Source organism: Sceloporus occidentalis, unplaced genomic scaffold (assembly GCF_023333645.1).
Source record: "Sceloporus occidentalis isolate IW3139 unplaced genomic scaffold, rSceOcc1.0.p SCAF_2, whole genome shotgun sequence".
Taxonomy (NCBI): domain Eukaryota; kingdom Metazoa; phylum Chordata; class Lepidosauria; order Squamata; family Phrynosomatidae; genus Sceloporus; species Sceloporus occidentalis.
The window spans coordinates 6839908-6861024 of NW_028316982.1; the positions used below are offsets into that span (position 1 = coordinate 6839908).

General features: G+C 42.7%; 1 protein-coding gene across 2 annotated transcripts in view; it reads left to right on the forward strand.

Annotated features, from left to right (window-relative positions):
* Positions 1 to 21117, forward strand: part of TP63 (tumor protein p63) — a 178873-nt gene that overhangs the window by 67231 nt on the left and 90525 nt on the right. For both annotated transcript variants that reach the window (XM_089507527.1, XM_089507528.1), the window contains one exon: positions 14114 to 14368. In XM_089507527.1, coding sequence (XP_089363653.1) covers positions 14114 to 14368 — 255 coding nt within the window. The remainder of the gene's footprint in view (positions 1 to 14113; positions 14369 to 21117) is intronic.

Here is a 21117-nt window from a genome sequence, read left to right on the forward strand (position 1 = left end):
CTTAGCTTCCAAGATCAGGCAAGATCTGGTGCCTTTAGGGTGCATATGTATGCACGTCTTCAAGTTGCTTATTGACTTATGGCAACCTCATGCATTTTGCGGGGTTTTCTTAAGCAAAGAATCGTCAGAGGTGGTTTTGCCAATTCCTTCCTCTGAAATAGAGTCTATAGCACCTGGTATTTGTTGGTGGATTCCCATACAGGTACTAACCAGGGCTGACCCTGCTCAGCTTCCAAGATCCGATAGGATCTAGTTCCTTGTATGGCTATGTCTATGTGCCTTCAAGTCGCCTGTCAACTTATGGTGACCCCATGAATTTTGTAGGGTTTTCTTAAGCAAGGAATGCTCAGAGGTGGTTTTGCCAGTTTCTTCCTCTGAAATACACCCTACAGCACTTGGTATTTGTTGCTGGTCTCCTGTCCAAGTCCTAACTATATCCAGCCCTGCTTAGCATCCAAGATCAGATGGGATCTGGTGCCTTTTAGGCTAGTGTTTTGGCTAGCAACACCCACACAGTCTTCCTTCCAGGTTTGGGGTTTTCCAGAGGATTGCTGGGAAGTGTTAATGACCTGTTAGGACACCCTGCTTGTTTGCATTTACAGTTCTTTATGTTCCCTTCTTGTTGTTGCAGCAGAAACAACAACAACAGTGAGAAGGGAGAGGCGTCTGCTTTGGCGAAGGAGATTTAGGGAGTTACTTTTGAGTCCTCGGCCAAGTCCTTTTTCATGGGAACGCAGTTCGACAATAGGAGAAGGGCAAGCTTGGGACATTTCCGGAGGGAGGAGGGTTTTGTGATTGTGGTTGTGTTTTGAGTCGCTGGGTGTGGGTTCAGCAAGCCACAGACCTACAAAGGCTTTGGACTGAATCCAGTTGCTGGTGCTGACTGGAGTAGACCCATTGAATCAAGGGAATTTACACCGATATTTCCATTGAGTTGGTGAGACTACCCTAACAATTAGATGTAGGGTGACATTTGTGAGGCCATAAAGGTTTGAGTGTTGGCCTGGGAGACCTGGGTTCGAATCCCTGCTTAACCCTTTAAGCCCTTGTAAGTTGGATGGAGAGCCAGTGTGGTGTAGTGGTTTGAGCGCTGGACTGTGTCTCTGGAGACCAGGGTTCGAATTCTTGTTGAGCCATGGAAACCCACTGGGTGACTCTCTTAGGCTTAGAGGAAGGCATTGGCAAATATCCTCTGCAGAAACATGGCCATGAGTTGGCATGATCACCTATAATAGGATCCCATGATTAGATCCTCATATTTTTAGCACCAGTCTGGTGTAATGGTTGGAGTGTTGGATTAGGATTCTTGAAGATCAGGGTTTGCATCTTTACTCATTCTTGGAACCCAACTGAGTGAGCTTGGGCAAGTCACACTCTCCCAGCCTGAGAGGAAGGCAAAGGCAAACCTCTGAAAACATCTTGCTTTGAAAACCCAAGGATAGGGTCTCTGTGAGTAAAAGTCACTTTGCAGGCAGAGAAGAACTACAGGTTGAGTCTCCCTTATCTGATCTTCTGAAATTCAAAATACTCCCAAATCCAAAGTTGTACACATGGGTGGATGAGATAGTGACACCAATGCTTTCAGATGGGTCACTGTACATAAACCTTGTTTCATGCACAAAATTATTTTAAAAAACATTGTGTATAAAATATGTTTGGGCTATGTGCATAATGTGCATAGGAAAACAGAAAGATTTTCATGTCTAGACTGGGATCTAATTTCTGAGATTATGTGTATGCAAATATTCCAAAATCTTAAAAACTCCAAAATCCAAAATGCTTCGGGTCCCAAGCAATTTTAGATAAGGGAGACACAATCTGTATAACTATTGAGAGGTGTGATACACCTAGGGCACACCTGTGGTTTCAAATGCATCAAGTCAGCTTTGGCACAGAGGGCATGCTCAATTGTGAAAACAGAAGGTGTGGAGAATTGGTGTGGGCTGTGAGAGCTCTTGATGCCAAAACAGTGTTTAAAGAGAGGTTGGAAACTGCAACTCCAACAGATCTCCTGTTTGTTCGAGGTTGGATGCCCTCCTCTCAGGCTTACGTCTCGTTGCTGTGTGCCTTCAAGTCATTTCTGACTTATGGCAACCCTAAAGTGAACCTATTATGGCGTTTTCTTGGCAAGATTTATTCAGAAGGAGTTTGCCATTGTCCAAAGTTTGCCATTGTTTAGTCCTCTGAGGATAAGAATATGTGACTTGTCCAATGTCACCCAGTGGGTTTCATGACCAAGCAAATCCTAGTCTCCAGAGTTGTAGTCCAACACTCAAACCACTATGCCACCCTGGCTTACTTACTTACTGGTTCTCTTAATGGTTTACCTAGGATGGATTATTTGCACTGGTGGGGGGTTGGCTTAAATGGCCTTTAGGGATCCCTTCCTACCCTTTAAAAACTGCATGACCCCCAAAGTTTCTCGCCATTGCCTAGGTTGGCTCTGGAGCTGATGGAAATTAGAAAAAGGGCTATTCTTTGCTCAGCCTCCGGCTTGAAGGATTGCACCATAGCAAACTCAGAATTCAAGAAGGAGATCCAGAGTTGTTTCAGAGTTGGGTAGCAGGTAAATGGGTATAAAAAGTGTGATTGAATTGGTGGGGATAGAGGACAGTTCATGCACTGGGCTTGAGGTGTGCCTTTAGACCTCTCCTTGTTTTCTCAGACAGTTGAAGAAAAGGAGAAAAGTTTGGAGAGTCTCCATCATCTCTCCAATTGAGCTTGGTCAAGTCTTGGAATCTTTGGAGGATGGATTGCCTGGTGAGGACACAAGAGACAGAACCCTCTCAGTGGCTGCTCCAACTGAATTTTGTTCAGATGGGGTTTGCCTTTGCCTCCGTCTGAGGCTCAGAGATTGTGACTTGCTCAAGGTCACCCAGAGGGTTTCTGTGTTTGAGCAGGTATTCAAACTCTGGTCTACTAGAGTCCTGTTGAGCACTCCAACCACTACACAAAGTTGGCTTTGTGCAAAATAAACATGGAGGGTTTTTTTCTGAGGAAAAAAAATCACCTTTTTTCAGAGATGCACAGATTTTTGTGCAAAGATTATGTTTTTGCAGACCCATTCTCCCCTTTTCTAAAAAGTGTATTTCTACACAGAATTATTTTTCTGCTGAACTATGACACTGAATTGGTGTTTCAAAGGCCAGCTGCCCCCCCCCCTTTTTTTTTTTTTTAGTGCTGAAGCCCTTTAATATAAACTGGGTAGGAAAATAGCTAAGGGCATCATATTGTTGTTGTGTGCTTTTGGGGAGAACTTCCCATGGGCTTTCCTTGGCCAGGTTTATTCAGAGGTGATTTGGCTCGGCCTTCCTCTGAGGCTGAGAGAGTATGACTTGCCCAAGGTCACCCAGTGGACTTCCATGGCTGAGCAGGGATTTGAACCCTGATCTCAAGAGTCCTAGTCCAAACCTCTCATTGGAGACAGTCATTTCTGATGGGAAATGTTTCATTTTCCTTTTATTAGGGATGCCTCATCTTTAGAGTTTGGACAGATTGCTGATTTTGCACTGCAACTCCCAGAATCCTTACCTGGGAGCTTTCCCTGGTTGGCAATTCCAGGAGGTATAGTCCAGAATGAGAAATGTGTTCAAATTGTGGTCCTCTAGGCTGGGGATTCTGAAACTTGTAGTACAAACATGGGTTTAAACTTCCAATCGCAAAATTGATGAACCTTAGAAGAGAGGGAGGATAGAACCTGAGGCCGGCCACGCGGGATGTTTTTCCTCTTCCTCCGGGCATGTGTTACCTTCACCTGCCTCCCCCATCTGGTGAGCCATAAATATCTGGAGCTAAGGGGCTTCTTTCCTTCCTGAGATCAATGGCTTTGGGTGTTGCATGCGTCCCCTGAAGTTGCCCTGCAGCCATGGTTTCCCCCTTTAACCTGCACTTAACGAAACATCTGGTTGCACATCCTGCCAGGTGATGATGTCCTTCACCTGTTGCAATAAAAAAGCAAGATGGTTGAGCTGATACAGAGAAGAGAAGGCTGACTCAGAGAGGCATCAATCCATTGGTTACCCTGCTTCCAAATTCCCCTTTTGGGTTCTGCTCCCATCAGTTATTGTCATTGTTGCAAAAGACCTCCATCCTTAGCCCTACCTGTACAGGTATACCTAGATTCACGAAGTGGGTGCAGCATCCCTGAGCATCCCCCTCCTGGACAGAAAACTGGGTACCAGAGGCAGGGATGCCATCAGGAAAAAAATAGGGATAGGTTCCAAAAACGCAGTTAACTGGGTGGTATTGAAAGACACTTGTTTCATCTACAAACAACCTCAATTGAATCATTTTGAGTTCTGAGGAAATTTCAGGCTTGATTTGTTCTTTGACCCATTTATTGGTTTTTTAGTGGCCCACTGTACCCACAAAACTCTTTCTCAGCACCTCATTTCCAGTTTGTTCGTGCTCTTCCTAGAAGCCAAGGTCATGTAATAAATCCAATAAAGGTATTATTATTAAAATGAAAAATGGGAGGAAGTGAAGAATATAGGGAGGGCATGAATGTGGGTTAAGCATATTTCCAAAAACATATTTACCAAATTAATATAATACTTCCAACCAAAAAGGGCTAACCACTGAACACACCCATATTATATGCCAGAAGGAATAATGTTCTGTAAGGCTGAGTCTCCATTATCTGGAAATCCAAAATCCAAAACTTTTTTCATAGGTGGCTGAGAAAGTGACATGTTTGTTTTCTGACTGATTTAAAAATGGTTTTAAAATATGTGTATAAAATTGCCTTCAGGGTATGTGTATTAGGTGTATACGAAATAGAGGTTAATTTATCTTTAGACTGGAGTCTCATTTTTCATTATGGATATGCAAATATTTCAAAATCCAGAAATAGCCGACATCCAGAATTGTCCACTTGGGTGGCTGAGATAGTGATGCCGTTGCTTACTGATGGTTCATTGAACACAAACTTTGTTTCATTCACAATATTATTTTAAAAAAATCTTTATAAAATTATCTTCAGGGTATATGTATAAAGTGTATATGAATCATAAATGAATTTCATGTTTAGACTTGGGTCCAGTCTCTAAGTCACTTCATTATGGATTTACAAGTAATCCAAAATCTAAAAAAACCTGAAGTCTGAAACACATCTGGTCCCAAGCATTCTGTATAATACAACCTGTAATAGTATAAATTTTGTGTGTCTGTGTGTGTATTTGGCAATCACACACCTCTCGTGCCAATTTTGCCCTACTTTTTACCTCCCCATCAGGGAAACAGTATGCTTTATGTTCTTGGATGGTGCCTGGATTTTTCTTTTACAAGGTGTACCTTTTTTTTATTGCAAACGTAGAAGGCAGGTGGTAGAAAACTCAAAAAATTGCAGGTATTTGGCCCAGGGGCACTTTTGCCTTAGAAGGAACTCTGCAGCCGCCAGAGTCTCTTGAAATGAAAAAGTTCAATCCGTCTTATTCTGCAGAACCTGACTCGACTTAAAAAGTGGGGAATTTGCATCTCAGACGGTGTGTTAGATCACGCTGAAAGATCTGTCTGGAGCTTTTGAGCGAAGCCTGCTTAATTTTAGGGTCCGGCTGCTTCTTCTGTTGTTGTTTTGCCCCCTTTGTGTCCGTTTCTAAAAGAAAAGGGAAAAGAGCAAAACTTTTTCCAGCTGACCTTTTATTTAACCCTCTCTGAGCACAGACTGGAGTTGGGCAGTTTGAATGTCACAGTGAGAAAGCCAGCATAATATAATGGTTTGAGTGCTGGAGTCTGGAGAGCAGGGTTTGAATCCTGGCTTGGCCATGGAAACCCACTGGGCAGCAAGACACACTCTCTCAACCTCAGAGGATAGCAATGGCAAACTTCCTCTGAAGAAACTTGCCAAAAAAAAAACCCTATAAATTTGCATTAGAGTCCCCATAAGTTGGAAGTGACTTGAAGGCACATAACAACAACAGTCTTCTCTCTCTTGAAGTGGGAGTGCATTGGAAATATTTAAGAAAATTTTAAAAGAAGCTTGGGAAGTGGGCTAAAATATGTCCTTGAAATATAATACTTCAGGAGATAATTTTTCAGTACACTTTAATTGGCAGCCCACCTCGACTTCTATCCTCAGCTATCCTCAACTGCCATATACTCATTTCTGGGCCACACTGCAGAATCAATGCAGTTCCACACCGCTTTAACTGCCATGGCTCAATATTCTGGAATCTTGGGATTTGTAGTTTTGTGAGATCTTTAGCCTTCTCTGTTGGAGAGCTTTAGTGCCACAACAGACTACAAATCCCAGGATTCCATTAGATGGAGCCATGGCAGTTAAAATGTTGTCAAACTGCATTATTTCTGCAGTGTGGATTCAGTCTCTGCCAAGGGGCCCTCTGACTAAATTACATAAGTGGATTTCCATACTGTAATGACTGGAGAGCTGTGCTAAAGTTTGAAGGAAAACCAGGAGTGGATTCATTGCCCCAGAGACATGGAAGCCACATTTTTCTGCTGTTTCCTTGGGTTTGACAGTTCGTCATATGTTCCACATCCTTTATTGGGAGGTTACAAGCTTTGGCTCCAGCACCTTTTTCTTTCCTTTCCATTGATACTCTTCCTTCTGGCTTAAGAGCCTTTTGTTTTTTGCACTCCTGGATTTGAACAACTGAAGCTTGCACGCCCACTCATTACGTTTTTAAAACTTCACTGTTCCAGAAGCTGTGGATGTTTCAACACTCCTCTTTCATTTCCCAATTTCCCATCCTTGAGTTTCCAAATCACTTCATTCCCTCCCCCCTAAATAAAACCATTGGTGATTTATTTGTCTTTTTAAAAAACCCTTTGTACAAATTTACAGGAGGAAGCATTCAGACATGGAAAGTCTATCCAGGCCATAGTTGGAAGTAGGACAATCCCAGGGAGGCTGCAATAGTTCCCAAATGATTATTCAGAAAAACTAGTTTGTTTCTTATCAGTGCATCCTGTTAACTTGTTGCATTGTGTCTGAATTTTGTAAGTCTTGTGTGTCAATGTGGAAAAATAAACTTCCAGCTCTTTTTTTTCTGCCACTAGTCCCTGTGTTTGTACAAGGAAGGGAAGGAGATTGGTGCCGCTTCAGTGAGAAAAGCCTTCTAAAGTGACAAGACTGCTTTCTAATGGGGTGGGATATTGCGGTACTTGGTTTTTGGAGTGAAAGGAAGAAATATCTCCATTCATTTGTCAAAATGCTGGCATTGGCCTTGTGAATAAGTCCAATTTCCCTTGTCTGATAAACTCCACTAAAGGGGGAGAACTTGCATTTAAAACACACACACACACACATATATCGCATTACATTCATATCTCATCTCTGCATCTCCAACAACTCCTCTTCCTCCTCTTCATTTTCCTCCTCTTTTTTTCCATTCTGCCTTTTCTCCAATTTGGGACTCAAGATGGCTTCCAACAGCTAAAGCAAACGTAGTTTAAAATGTTGTGGCGTCTCAAAGTGAAAAAGCCATTGAACATCATAACACTTGCAACCCATTAAAACAAATTAAAAGAGTATCAGCAACAAATTAAAAGTCCAGCACATTAAACAAGGCCTGTTACCCCTGCAATGGCAATTTTCTGCCGGAATAAAAAAGTTTTTTACTTGCTTGTGGAAAGAGAGCAAGGAGGGTGCCAGACTAGCTTTTCCGGGAAGCGGGTTCCAGAGCCTGCCACTGAGAAGGCCCCATTTCCCATGTTTGTACTGGATGTATCTATAATGGTGGTGGGACAGACAATATCTTGTATAACTTCAAGTCATTTCCAGTTTAGGGCAACTCTATCATAAGGTTTTATTGACAAGCTTTGTTCAGCGGAGGCGGAGAGAGTGTGACTTGCCCAGCCAAACAGTGGGTTTCTGTGGCTGAGGGGATTTGAACCCTGGTCTCCTGATTTGTAGTGCAATGCTCAAACCACTACACCATGCTGGTCAACTCATTCAATGACTGTAGTTTTTGTGCTCCATCCCTGTATCTGAGGAAGTGAATTGAGATCCATGGAGGCTCCTGGTAAAGTAGACCAGTTAAAATGCCAAATTCTGATAAGTTTTTCTCTACCTTCCCCCCCCCCCTTTTCTTACTGTGCTAAAATACATACAAATACACACACACACACAGTGTGAAACAAAAGACCCCCAGTGGTCTTCAACTTTTAAAGTATGCCTGAAGCCCACCCCAGGGTCATCTAGTCAAAGACCCTGCCATGAAACACAACTAATACACTGTGAAGTCGAAGGCTTTCATGGACAGCATCCATATTTTTTGTGGTTTTTTTGGGCTATGTGGCCATGTTCTAGAAGAGTTCATTCCTGACGTTTCGCCAGCATCTTTGGCTGGCATCTCTGATGATGCCAGCCACATATACTGGTGAAATGTCAGGAATAAACTCTTCTAGAACATGGCCACATAGCCCGACACCCCCCCCCCCCCAAATTACAACTAATACAATCCTCAAAGATGGTGTCAGATTAAAAACCTCCAAAGAAGGAGACTCCATTACCGTCCAAGGCAATCCCATCTTCCACTGTTGAACCACTCCTCCAGTGAAGAAGTTCTTCCTAATGTTTAGGTGGAATCTCTTTCCCTATAATGTGAATCCAGTGTTCCATGTCTTAGTCTCTGGAACAGCAGGGGGGGGGGAAAGCTTGCTCCCTCCTCAGCATATCCATTCCAATATTTAAACAGTGCTATTATATCACCTCTTAACATTCTCTTCTCCAAGCTAAACATACCCATTCCCTAAATCATTCCTCATTCTCTTCCATTTATCCCCTAGAAAAACTAAAGGTGTTGCAGTAGTCACTTCAAGCTTCACATGTTTTTTTTAATCTTCACAACAATCCTGCAAGGTAGAGAGACTTTGACTAGCTCAAGCAAACCAAATGAATTGTATGGATTTTTTTAAACTGCGGTTTAAACATGATACCTTGTGTGCATTGGGCAGCAAGTGAGAGTGGGATCCATGTTCATGCTGTGATCTCTGGTGTGATAGAAAACAACATCCTTTTTGACAAGGTCTCGGTGTGTGTGTGTGTGTGTATTCATTTTTGGCTTCCAGAATGAGATTGGGCAAATCACACTCACTCCTCCTCAGGGGAAGGCAATGACAAACCTCCTCTGAACAAATCTTGCCAAGAAAACCTCATTATAGGTTTGCATTAGGGTTGCCATAAGTTGGAAGCAACTTGAAGGCACACAGCAACAAAGAGAGCCAACATGGTATAGTCTACCACAGATTCTTTATCCACGGATTCAACTATCCACTGTTTGAAAATATTTTTAAAAATATATGAATTCCCAAATGCAAACCTGGATTTTGCCATTTTATGTAAGGGACACCATTATACTACCCCATTATATTTAAGGAGACTTGAGTACCTGTGGAATTTGGTATCTATGAGGGTCCTGGACCAGACCCCACTATATAGTGGTTTGAGTATTGGACTTTGATGTTGGAGACCAGGGTTCAAATCCCCATTCAGCCATGGAAACCCACTGGGCGACATTGGCCAAGTCACACTCTCTCAGCCTCAGGGGAAAGCAATGGCAGACCCCCTCTGAACAAATTTTGCCTATGATGGGTTCGCTTTGCGGTTGCCATAAGTCAGAAACAACTTGACGGCAAAGCAATGACAAAAACACAGTTTTAGAAGCATCCCTACCACACATCACTTTACTATTTAGTTTATATCTTATATTTGTTATAGTTATATATTCTGTTATAAATGTAAAGAGGGGGGGAGGAGGGAATTATTTATATTGTATTGTATTGCATTAAAGTTATATTGTATTTTATATGTGTATTGGCTTTATTATTGTTTTATTGCATTGTATTTTATGGATTTGCTGTAGCAATTTCTTAAACCACTTTGATCTTTGGAAAGGCTATAAAATAAAATTTATTATTATTATTATTATTATTATTATTATTATTTGTAATTGAGCCAACCAGAGGATGTGAGAATGAGAGCAAACTTTGAAATATTCAGATCATTTCGTCAGACAAGTCTGGTCAGAAAGGAAGAGTTGTACAATTCCTGGCCGGATAATTTCAGGTAAAGGTGTATTAACATTCTGGACCAAATTATCCTAGGAGAAGATTGACTTTGGGACCAGTTGTTCTGTCTATAGAGATTAAAGGAGCAAGTCAAGGGAATAGTTGGAAAATCATTGATGCATTTGCTGCTTTCATAACAAGAAAGAAACATCCCCTTTAAAACAATAACCACAACCTTTGAGTTGAAAATAAGTAGTTGTTCTTGCTGATCAGAAGGTATGTAATTGGACTGATGTTATTTGCCATCAAGTTGGCTTTGACTTATGCAAACCCTCTGAATGAGAGATTTGGGAGGGGGGAGGGGTGCCTGGGAAATTTTTAATTGCAGTCAGTTGTAATTTTAACTTAATTGTTAGGTTTTAATGTTTGCATGATCTTGTCATTGTTGTGTGCCTTCAAGTAGTTTCTGACTTATGGCGACCCAATCATGGAGTTTTCTTGGCAAGTTTCTTCAGAGAGGGTTTGCCATTGCAACCCTCTGAGGGTAAGAGAGTGTGACTTGTACTGGGTCACCCATGGCTGAGCTGGGACTTGAACTCTGGTCTCCAGAGTCATAGTCCAATGCTCAAACCATGACCCCATGCTGGCTTTCCAATGAATCTATATCTATATCTATGTCTATATCTGGAGAGCCAGCATGGCATAGTGGTTTGAGTGTTAGACTATGACTCTGGAGACCAGAGGGTTCAATTCCCTGCTCAGCCATGGAAACTCACTTTGGTTATCTTGGGCAAGTCACACTCTCTCAGCCTCGGGGGAGGAAATGGCAACCCCCCTCTGGACAATCTTGCCAAGCAAACAACAACAACATTTATTATGGCACACAGCCAGCACAGAAAACAGCATGATAGATTTGTCTTAGTGTCACCATATGTCAGAAATGACTTGGAGATAGGTATACAACCCTATCTATCATCTATCTATCTATCTATCTATCTATCTATCTATCTATCTATCTATCATCTATTGTCGTTTCCAGCTTATGGTGACTCTAAGGAAAACCAACCATGGTTTGACAAGTTTCTTTAGAGGGAGTTTGCCATTGCCATCCTCTGAGGTTGAGTGAGTGTTTGCCCAAGGTCACCCAATGAGTTTCCATGGCTGAGCCAGGATTCGAACCCTGGTCTCCAGAGTTATAGTCCAACACTCAAACCATGACACCACACTGGCTGTCCTGTCTGTCTGTCTATCTATCTATCTATCTATCTATCTATCTATCTATCATCTATCTATCTATCATCTATCTATCTATCTATCTATCTATCGGCCTGCCATGCAGCCAAATAATGTTGGTCTGGTACGAATTTGCCCAATACAAATTGGGCAAATTTCCAGCATCTCTCCCTATTCAGATAGTTTAGTTGTGATGTTTGCTTGGTGTGTGTGTGTGTGTGTGTGTGTGTGTGTGTGTGTGTGATAAGTCGAGCAACCCTCAGCCTCCCCCCACCCCATCAGTAATAGATAGATAGATGTTACCATTAATTGGCAACTCTTCAGGCAGAGAGATAGATAAATAGATAGATATGATAGATAGGACAGTTAGTCTTATCATGATCATTTGTGCAAAAACTCTTTTGTTTGTGACTCTGGTGGGGCCGAGGAAAAATGGAGAAGATGAGCACTGCTTTGATTGGAAAAAGCCAAGGACAGTGTTGGAGGCTGGTTTGGCTGCACAGTCACATTCCATTGCAGCTTTGTCTGCCCCCTTCCACTTTGCCCTGGGGTCAGCAGTCCCCTTCTAATTGCCCCCTTGTCAGGAGGCGTACGCCTCAGAGGGAGTTATCTGATGGTTCCTCTTGCTCATCCCTGGGGCTTGTGACAGCCTCAGACTGCAACTGACCTCTGGATGGAGCCCGGCCTCTAGGACTCGGGGTCAACCTCCCTAGGCCAGGGTGTCCGAGTGTCTCCTAACCTCACCTCCACCTGGACTTTGGGATGCACCTGTCTGGGAAGGGAACCTGGGGGAAAAGGGTTAGAGGAGCAAAGGGGCAACCAGGGGAAGAAAAGCACCCTTTCCTCCCCCCAGCTGCTCATGTCAAGGCGAGATTAATCGTTATTTAAATAGCAAGTGGGGAGGTGGCACTGGGCTAAGGAATGCACCAGGATCAGTGTGCTGGAATGGCTGCTCCCCTCTTTACCAGCCAGACAGATGGTTTCTGGCTTGCTTGGAATGAGGAGGGCTGGCTGCCCTATTAACAGTTGGTTTTCCTCTTTGCTGTTATTTAAGGTGCCCACCCTACCCTGCTGAATGCCCCTTATTCAGGGCTGATGATGATGATGATGATGATGATGATGATGATGATGATAACAATAACATTAGCAGTAATAGTAGAATTCAAAGATATAGCCATGTTAGTACATAGAGAGATCTTGTAGCACTTTTGAGACTAACTGAAAGAGAGAAATTGGCAGTATGAGCTTTTGTAGAGTTCAATCTGCTTCCTCAGATAGAGGTTGAGTCTCCCTTATCTGGAATTCCAAAATACAAAATATTCCAAGCGTCAAAACATCTTTCATGGGTGGATGTGATACTGACACCTTTGCTTTGGGATAGTTCAGTGTATAAAACCTTGGGAGCATGCACAAAATTATTAAAATATTTCATAAAATTATTTTCATGCTACGTGTATAAGGTGTATATATGAAATATAAATGAATTTTTTGTTTAGACTTGGGTCCCTCCTCCAAGATATCTCATTACGTACAGATATGCAAATACAGGTATTCCAAAATCCTCGAAGAAGAAGAAGAAGAAGAAGAAGAAGAAGAAGAAGAAGAAGCCGCCACCGCCAAATCCAGAACAATTCTGGTCCCAAACACTGTGGATAATAACAGTAACAATAACAACAGTAGCAAGAGTAGCAGCAGCAGCAGCAACAACAACAACAGTAGAGGTTGGACAGCATGGCCCTTGTGGTCTCTTCCAACTCTACGATTCTATGATTCAGTGTCCTGGGAGTAATTCCCAATGAACTCACCAAACATCTGAATAAAATTGCCACAGATCGAAATGCCATTCAGTTTTGGTAGACTGTGAAACTTACGAGAATTAATATTAATAGTAATGTTTGTGATTGTTATTGAATTTTGTATCATAACATCTTGTTGGAAGGTATCCCAAGGGCCATGTAATCCAACCCTCTCTCACACGAGAATACACAACTGAAGCATCCCCAAGAGATGGCCATCCATCCTCTGTTTAAAAACCAACAAAGAAGGAGATCCCACCACTCTCTGGGGGAGTGTGTTCCTCTGTCAAACAGCTCTTACTGTCAGGAAGGTCTTCCTAATGTCGAGGTGGAATCTCTTTTCCTGTGACTTGAATCCATTGCTCTGTTTTCTAGTGTCTGGAGCAGCACAAAAAGCAACCTTGCTCCATTATCTGCGCAGTGGTGTCATTATGGTGGATGCCTTGCATTAAGGGAGTGTGGACCATATTAGATGACACCCTTGGGAGGTCACCTGATTAGACAGTACACCCAGAGGGACTGGCACAGCTACAGGGTGATTGACAAAAGATACTTTCCCACTCATCCGACAGCCACACAGGACCCTAAATGGGCCCTCTGGACATCGCAGCATTGTCCCCCTTAGTAGCTATTCTGCTTTGGTCAGACTCACCTGGAACCCTGCATCCAATACTGGGCACCACAGTTCAAGAAGGATGTTGACACGCTGGAGTGTGGCCAAAGGAGGGTGACCAAAATGGTGGAAAGTCTGGAAATCACCAAGCCCTTTTTGCAGTGGTTTAGGGAGTTGGGTAGGTTTATCCTGGAGAAATGAAAGTCAAGGGATGATGTTATAGCCTTGTTTAAATATTTGAAGGGCTGTCATACTGAGGATGGAGCAAGATTGTTTTCTGCCTCCAGTGCAACACGGTATGACCTCATGGCCATTTGGTGGCTGGGGGAGAGAGAGATTGTGTCTTCCTGCATGGCAGAATGAGGTTGGACTGAATGGCCCTTAGGATCTTTTCCAACTTTATGATTCTATGATCCTAACTGAGCTGCCTCTGATTTCAGAAGAAGTCAGCGTAGTGTTTTCACCTACTGATATGGTTCCCCCCCTCTCTTTCTCATTGCAGCCACAGTACACAAACTTGGGGCTCCTAAACAGCATGGACCAGCAGATCCAAAATGGCTCCTCGTCCACCAGCCCATACAACACAGAGCACGCTCAAAACAGTGTCACGGCGCCCTCGCCCTATGCCCAGCCCAGTTCGACCTTCGACGCCCTCTCGCCTTCCCCCGCCATCCCCTCCAATACAGACTATCCAGGACCCCACAGCTTTGACGTCTCATTTCAACAGTCCAGCACTGCAAAGTCGGCCACCTGGACGGTAAGTCGCCCTGAGCATGGAGAAATGGGTCTGGTTGGCAGGTTATCGGGATGCTAGTATGTGAAAAGCTGGTAGGAAAATTGCCTTCGGCTGTTTCTAATTGGAGAGATTGTATGTTCTGTTTTCTCATGGATCAATGATGGGTGTTGGACACACAAACTGTTGGTGAGTTGACAGATGGCAGTAACTTATTCTTGGAAGTTTTGGTGCTGGTAATTTTCCAAAGTCCTTTGGTAGTCTGGGTTAATTCCAGTGAGTAATACAGCCTCTTCAGGCACCATCTGTGGTCTTCTTTGGCCTAGTCTACACATAAGTGTATTATGTGCATTGCTGTGAATTTTTTTTCACATTCACATCAGCGGTTAATTGTCTTCACTTTCCTGAGCAAATTCCTTTCTGTTTGCATCTATTCACCCTCCTTCTGCCAAAAATGCACAGCCATCCAAATGCATGCAAATGAAATGGATGGCCACACAAGCAATAATGTGCATTTTTTTCAGATTTCTGCAGATACTTTGGTGAAAACCACAAAGCTGTTTTCAGCAGAATTTAAGGAGCCCCCCCCCCCATTGGCAAAAAGCCTGCACTCCTAAGAATTGCATGTGGTCACATTGGATTCTATTTGACTGGAATGAGGACTACACTTGTCCCTCCACATTTGCAGCTTTGTTTTTGGTGGATTTGATTATTCATGGATTTGATTAATATGTTCTCTCTAGGAATATCTAGGTCCTCCAGCGCACCTCTGTGGTCAACTTTAACCAAAAGTTGCACTGAAGGACCCAGAGAGTCCTAGAGAAAACACTTCTCAATGCATTTGCAGGTTCTCCAGAACAATTCTGTGGTGCCTCTGGCAGATGTTGACCACAGGGTTGCACTGGAGGACCTAGAGATTCCTAGAGAGATGTTCTCTCAGGTAAAAACATTGTGTTTGTTGTTATTTGCAGTTTTTCCACATTCACGGGGGTCCTGTGCCCCTAACCCCATAAAATGTGCATGGACGGGTGTATTTTAATTGTGTAGGCAGCCTAGTTGTTCCTAATAACATAGTCAATGTAGTTGATAGACTCTGGGGTGTCATTGCTTGGGAAATGAGGGCTGAAGGTGGTTTGTGTGTCAGCATAGAGGCTGGTTTGGACTTTCTGATTCAGGGGAGTAAGGAAAGCATGAATTCCAAAGATTTTCATCGCCACTCACTTTTTCCCTTTTGGGGAAAAAAAAGGTCTGACCAGCTTGGAGCCTGTTTAAATGACTCTCTGTGATCTAATCTGCACTGCAGAATTATTGGAGTTTGACACTGATTTAACTGTTATGGCTCCTTGCTATGAAATCTTGTGTTTTTTAGTTTGTTGTAGCACCAGAAGGCTAAATATCTCACACAGCTATAGATTCTTGAATTCCATAGTAGTGAGCCATGATAGTTAAAGCAGTGTTAAACTGTTTTATTTCTGCACTGCAGATTAGACCTGTATCTCTAACCTGCATTGTGAATATGAATTTTCTTATCTGATTTACTCTTCCTCTAGGCTTGGGCAATGGATGTGGCAGATGGGTTGCTTAGATCAGTGTTTGTGAAACTTCAGTCTTTCAGATATTTTTACTTCAGCTCCCAGAAGTCCCACTCAAATATGGCCAATGGTAGAAATGCTGGAAAGTGAAGTCCCAAACCATTGGAGGACCCAACTTTTGAAAACCACTCTTGAAATTACATCCCATTTGCACAAACCATAGTTCTCTGCATGCCTGCTGTCAGGAGATTATGCTGTAGAATCAGGGCCATCAATTGAATGGCTGAATCGGAGAAGGCTGATGGCATGCTTCTTATGCAGTGTTTAATCATGAATTTGAGGAGGCCCTGTGTCTTTGATGGAGGACCATACTAGGTGACCATGCCATGCTGAAGACCCTCCATGGTTAACATCCTTAAGCTGTTGAGTGCTGATTTGCAACACCTCTTGGGCGAGTGATGAATTATTGCGCTTCACCATCTTCAACGTAGACTGGAATTCCATTCAGGGCTTCTCCTCACCATCTTCCCATCTCTACTGCATTGAGGCAACTGATGTGTTGGGAAGAGGTGGCCATAGCTGAAAGTTGGTGTTCAGAAGAATTCAGGGAATTTGAAGTCCCAAAAATCTACAGCAGAGTCTCCCAAGTTTTGATCCTCCAAAGTGGTTTTGGACTTCAGGTCTCAGAATTCTTGATTGTTGGTCCAACTGTCTGGGGCTTCTGGGAGCTGAAGTCCAAAACACCTGGATGACCAAAGTTTGGGAGACACTGATCTGGATTATTGAGACTTTATATTCCCTGAATTCTTGCCACTGGCTATGCTGGATGAGACTCCTTGGCGTTCAAGTCCAAAATACCACAAAGACCAAAGTTTGAGAACCACTGATGTAAGCAAACCATCTGCCAAATCCGTTGGAACCAAAGAGACCAATGGAAGAATAATACAGTAGAATGCTAGTGGTGGAAAGGTCTTCCAGAAGCCATCAGGTCTAATGCACTACTGTATACATGACCTTCACCTAGAACAGTGGTTCCCAAATGGATCCTCCTTGTGGGTTGGATTTCAGCTCTCAGCTAACAGTCAAGAATTTTGGGAGCTGAAGTCCAAAACATCTGGAGGAACAAAGTCTAGGAAACACTGAACTTAGCAGGGAGCTGTCAAGCCTCTTCTTGAAGGTGTCCAAAGAAGGAGAACCCACTGCTTCTTTGGGCAATTGGTTCCACTGCCAAACTGCTGTTACCACCAAGAGGTTGCTTCTAATATTCAATTGAAATCTAACCCCATGTAACTTCAAACCATTAGACCTTATCCTCCCCTCTGGGCCATCAAAGTTATTGAGATATCCCAGAGATATTTAAAGAGGCCAATCTTGTCACCCATCAGTCTTCTCTTCACCAAGCTCAACAAGCCCAGTGCCCTCAACCTCTTCTCAGATGTTCTGTTCTCCATACCTTGTATCATCCTTGTTGCCCTTCTCTGAACTTGCTCCAGCTTGTTTCAGTGATTCCCAAACTATGGTCCTCCAGGTATTTTAGACTTTAGCTCCCAGAATCTCTGAACATCAGCCAAGCTGTCTGGGACGTGCAGGAGCTGAAGTCCAAAACACCTGGAGGACCAAAGTTTGGGAACAATTGCAATAAGTTCTAAGTTACAGAGTCAAGAGTGACAGAGAGTCATTCAAATCCAAGTTGGCCAGGAGCCTTTTTACTTTGATTTTATTTTTGGAAAGGGGAGAGGGGAATGCATGAAGAATTTTGGAATCCAGACTTTCCTCACTCTCACAGTTGCAGCTATACTGACACACACCCTTCAATGTGAGCTCCCATTTTTGGAGGTGCGGCCATCTTAGTCACTTTTTATCAACATGCATCGGCTACAGTCACCCAGTGGCACTTTTTTGGGTTGTCTTAATTCTGGCCCAAAGTCAGAAGGCATTAAGATCTCATCATGGGACTGCTTTAAGCAGACGGCTCTTTTCTTTTGTCTTCACCTCTTGACATGACTCTAGGGCTCTTGAATGAATACCTGTCATCCCCCTTTTCTCCCTGATGACAGTTGAGGAACCAACCCAACTGGAAGGGCCTCTTGGGTTACAATGACCTATGGAAAGTTTAATTGCGGGAAGATGCCCCACCCTTGCTGAAGAGTCCCAAAATCCAAAAGTGCTTTCACTGGTTCTCCCCAAAGGCATTGATAGGGAGGCAAGTGGTTTACTGTTCTAGCGTCTTGTTTGTCTTGCTTTCTTTGTCGCTGTTGGGCAGCAAGTTCAGGGTGGTTTGGCCTTGCTGCTGGGAATTGCAACTCTCTCTCGTCTGTTGGATTACACTATTCTTTACTGACATTATACACTAAGAGAAAGCAATTTTGGAAGATGGCTGAGTCACAACTGTGCAAAGAGAGCAAAGAACTGAGAGCTGAAATTCTGAGACCCACCATGGAGTAGGATGGATGGATGGATGGATGGATGGATGGACTGATTGATTGCATTTATATCCTGCCTTTCTCCCAAAACGGGACCTAAGGTGGCTTACAATAATTTTTTTAAAAGATTGAAGCTAAGAGGGGCTGCATCAGTTTGTTTTTGCCTGAGCCAACTGGGAAGGGAAAGATCCATCCTCACTTCTCCTCTCTACTGAGTTAATTGAATGCCTACTACATTTGTACTTTGGATTCAGTTTGCAGCAATGGAAAGAAGCTGAGGACAAAGGAGGAAGGTGAGAAGAAAAAGAAACTGGGACATTTTAAAAGCAGCTGAAAAAGTGGGATGGCAGACGGTTAATTCGGACTGCTGTTTCCAGACTGGGATAGTTGGAGGGCATGCAAGTGAACACTTAGAATCAGCAAAAAGCATGTTAAAACCATGCACATATGCCAATTTTGAAGAGATTGATTAGGACTGATTAAGAGCTGGAATAAAGCCAGCATTAGCATCAATCATACCACTGATGGGAATGTTTTCCACAACTGGAGTGCAAGGACTGATACATTCTGCCACATTGCACTGGCCTCACTGATGGAAAACAGAGGATAGTATCCCTAGGAGGCATATAAGTTGGGAAGAATTACTCCTTCAGGGAACAAGATCCCAAACCATTTTGGGCTTTAAATGGCATTACTAATACTGGTTGAGTTTCTCTTCTCTAAAATGCTCGGGACGAGAAGTATTTTGGATTTTTTTCCTGGAATATTTTTTTATAATAATAATAATAATTTGTTTTATTTATATACCGCTATTCCAAAGATCATAGCGGTGAACAGCAAGTAAGCTAATTAGCAAGTTTTAATATTTGCACTTGTGTAGGGAGATACCTTGGAGACAGGAACCAGTAATAAACATAAAATTCATTTAAGTTTTATATACACCTTATAAACATAGCCTGAAGGTAATTTGATACGTAATATTTTTAATACTTTTGTGCACAAAGCAAAGGTTGGGTACCCCAAACCATTGGAAAGCAAAGGGTCCCTATCTCAGCCACCCATGTGGACAATTTTGGATTTTGGAAAATTTTGGATTTCAGAATATGGGAGACTCAACCTGTTCCTTGAATTCAGACCAGGAGTTTATTGGCCGCTTATGCAACTCTTTTAAGACTGGTGTTGCATGGTTCCTGGGTCACATTCCAGTCAACTGTCTAGCTGCTGGGTTATGCTAGAATCATAGAGTTGGAAGAGACCGCAAGGGTCATCCAGTCCAACCTCCTGCCATGCAGGAAATCTAAATCAATGCATCCCCGACAGATGGCTATCCAGCCTCTGTTTAAAGACCTCTAATGAAGGAGACTCCACTACAATCTCAGAGGAAGGAGTGTGTTCCACTGTCAAACAGCTCTTTGTCAGGAAGTTTTTCTTAAAGTTGAGGTGGAATCTCTTTTCCTGTAGCTTGCATCCATTGCTCCAGGTCCTGTTCTATGGAGCAGCAGAAAACAAGCTTGCTCCCTCCTCAATATGACACCCCTTCAAGTATTTAAACAGGGCTATCATATCACTTCTTAACTTTCTCTTCTCTGGGCTAAACATCCCCAGCTCCCTAAGTTGTTCCTTATAGGGCATGGTTTCCAGACCCTTCACCATGTTAGTCACCCTCCTTTGGACATGATCCAGTTTTTCAACATCCTTGCTGCAACTTCCCAATCATCTTCAAGAGCAAATAATTTTTTTTTTAAATGTGGGCATGAGACTAGCCCTCCTCAGTTTGTAGCTGTGCCTGATGGCGATTACTGGGGGAAGGAGTCATTTGTCAAGTGAGCAATTCAGGCAGAAATCCTTAGTATTTGATATATATTTCACCACATAAGAGACCTCATTGGTGGAGCACTTTTTAAGATCCTCTGTAAAAATGTTGAAATTACATAAGCGGTCAGTGAGAGGCAGAGATCATTTTTTCCATTGTCAGATAAAATCATCCTCCTGTTCATGATCTTTTGAATCAATCCCTGGCACTGAGCTTCAAAGGTGAGAACTGTGTAGCCTTCAAGATTTTCTTTGCCTGCAATTCCCATCAGCCTGTGGTAAAAACTGCTGGAAGTTGCTGTCCAGCTACATCTGGAGGCCTGCACGATTTCTAACCATAAGGAAGCTCAACAAAGCTGTCATAAGAGGATACGTGGCAGATGAAATCAATCTGGATTGTGGAGACAGTGATGATATTTGGATTTTGCTCTTTTGATATAGGCAATTTATCTTGAGTCTCATCCTGTCCAGTTAAACTTCTGTCTTCGTTCCTGAAGTGAACTGGTTTGAGTTCAGTGAATTAGACAATATAAAGAATATGAAAGAGTGTGGGGGGGATTTATTCAGATTAAAACCTTCCTCAGTGCAGATATGTTCTGCCATTGTCTTTCATTGTGGATGAGGGATACAAAATATTCACAGATTTTCTCATTCATGACAAAAATAGTATCTGGAGAGTTTAACACACACATATGCACTAGAAAAAAAGGTGTCAACTACCTAAGAATTACTCTTCTTTTCTGACAGCAAAATAAATAAATAAATAAATAAATAAATAAATAAATAAATAAATATTACCCCCCCCCCACCCCCGACATTTTCCTTTCTATTTTTTCTTGCAACAACAACCAAAAGGAAAAGATGGAGTAGATGCTAGTGCCAGAAGAAGACAAACATTTGTTGTGAATACGAGTTGAGTCTCTTTCATCCAAAATGCCTGGGACAAAAAGTGTTTTGGATTTTGGATTTTTCTGGATTTTGGAATATCTGCATAGACATAATGAGT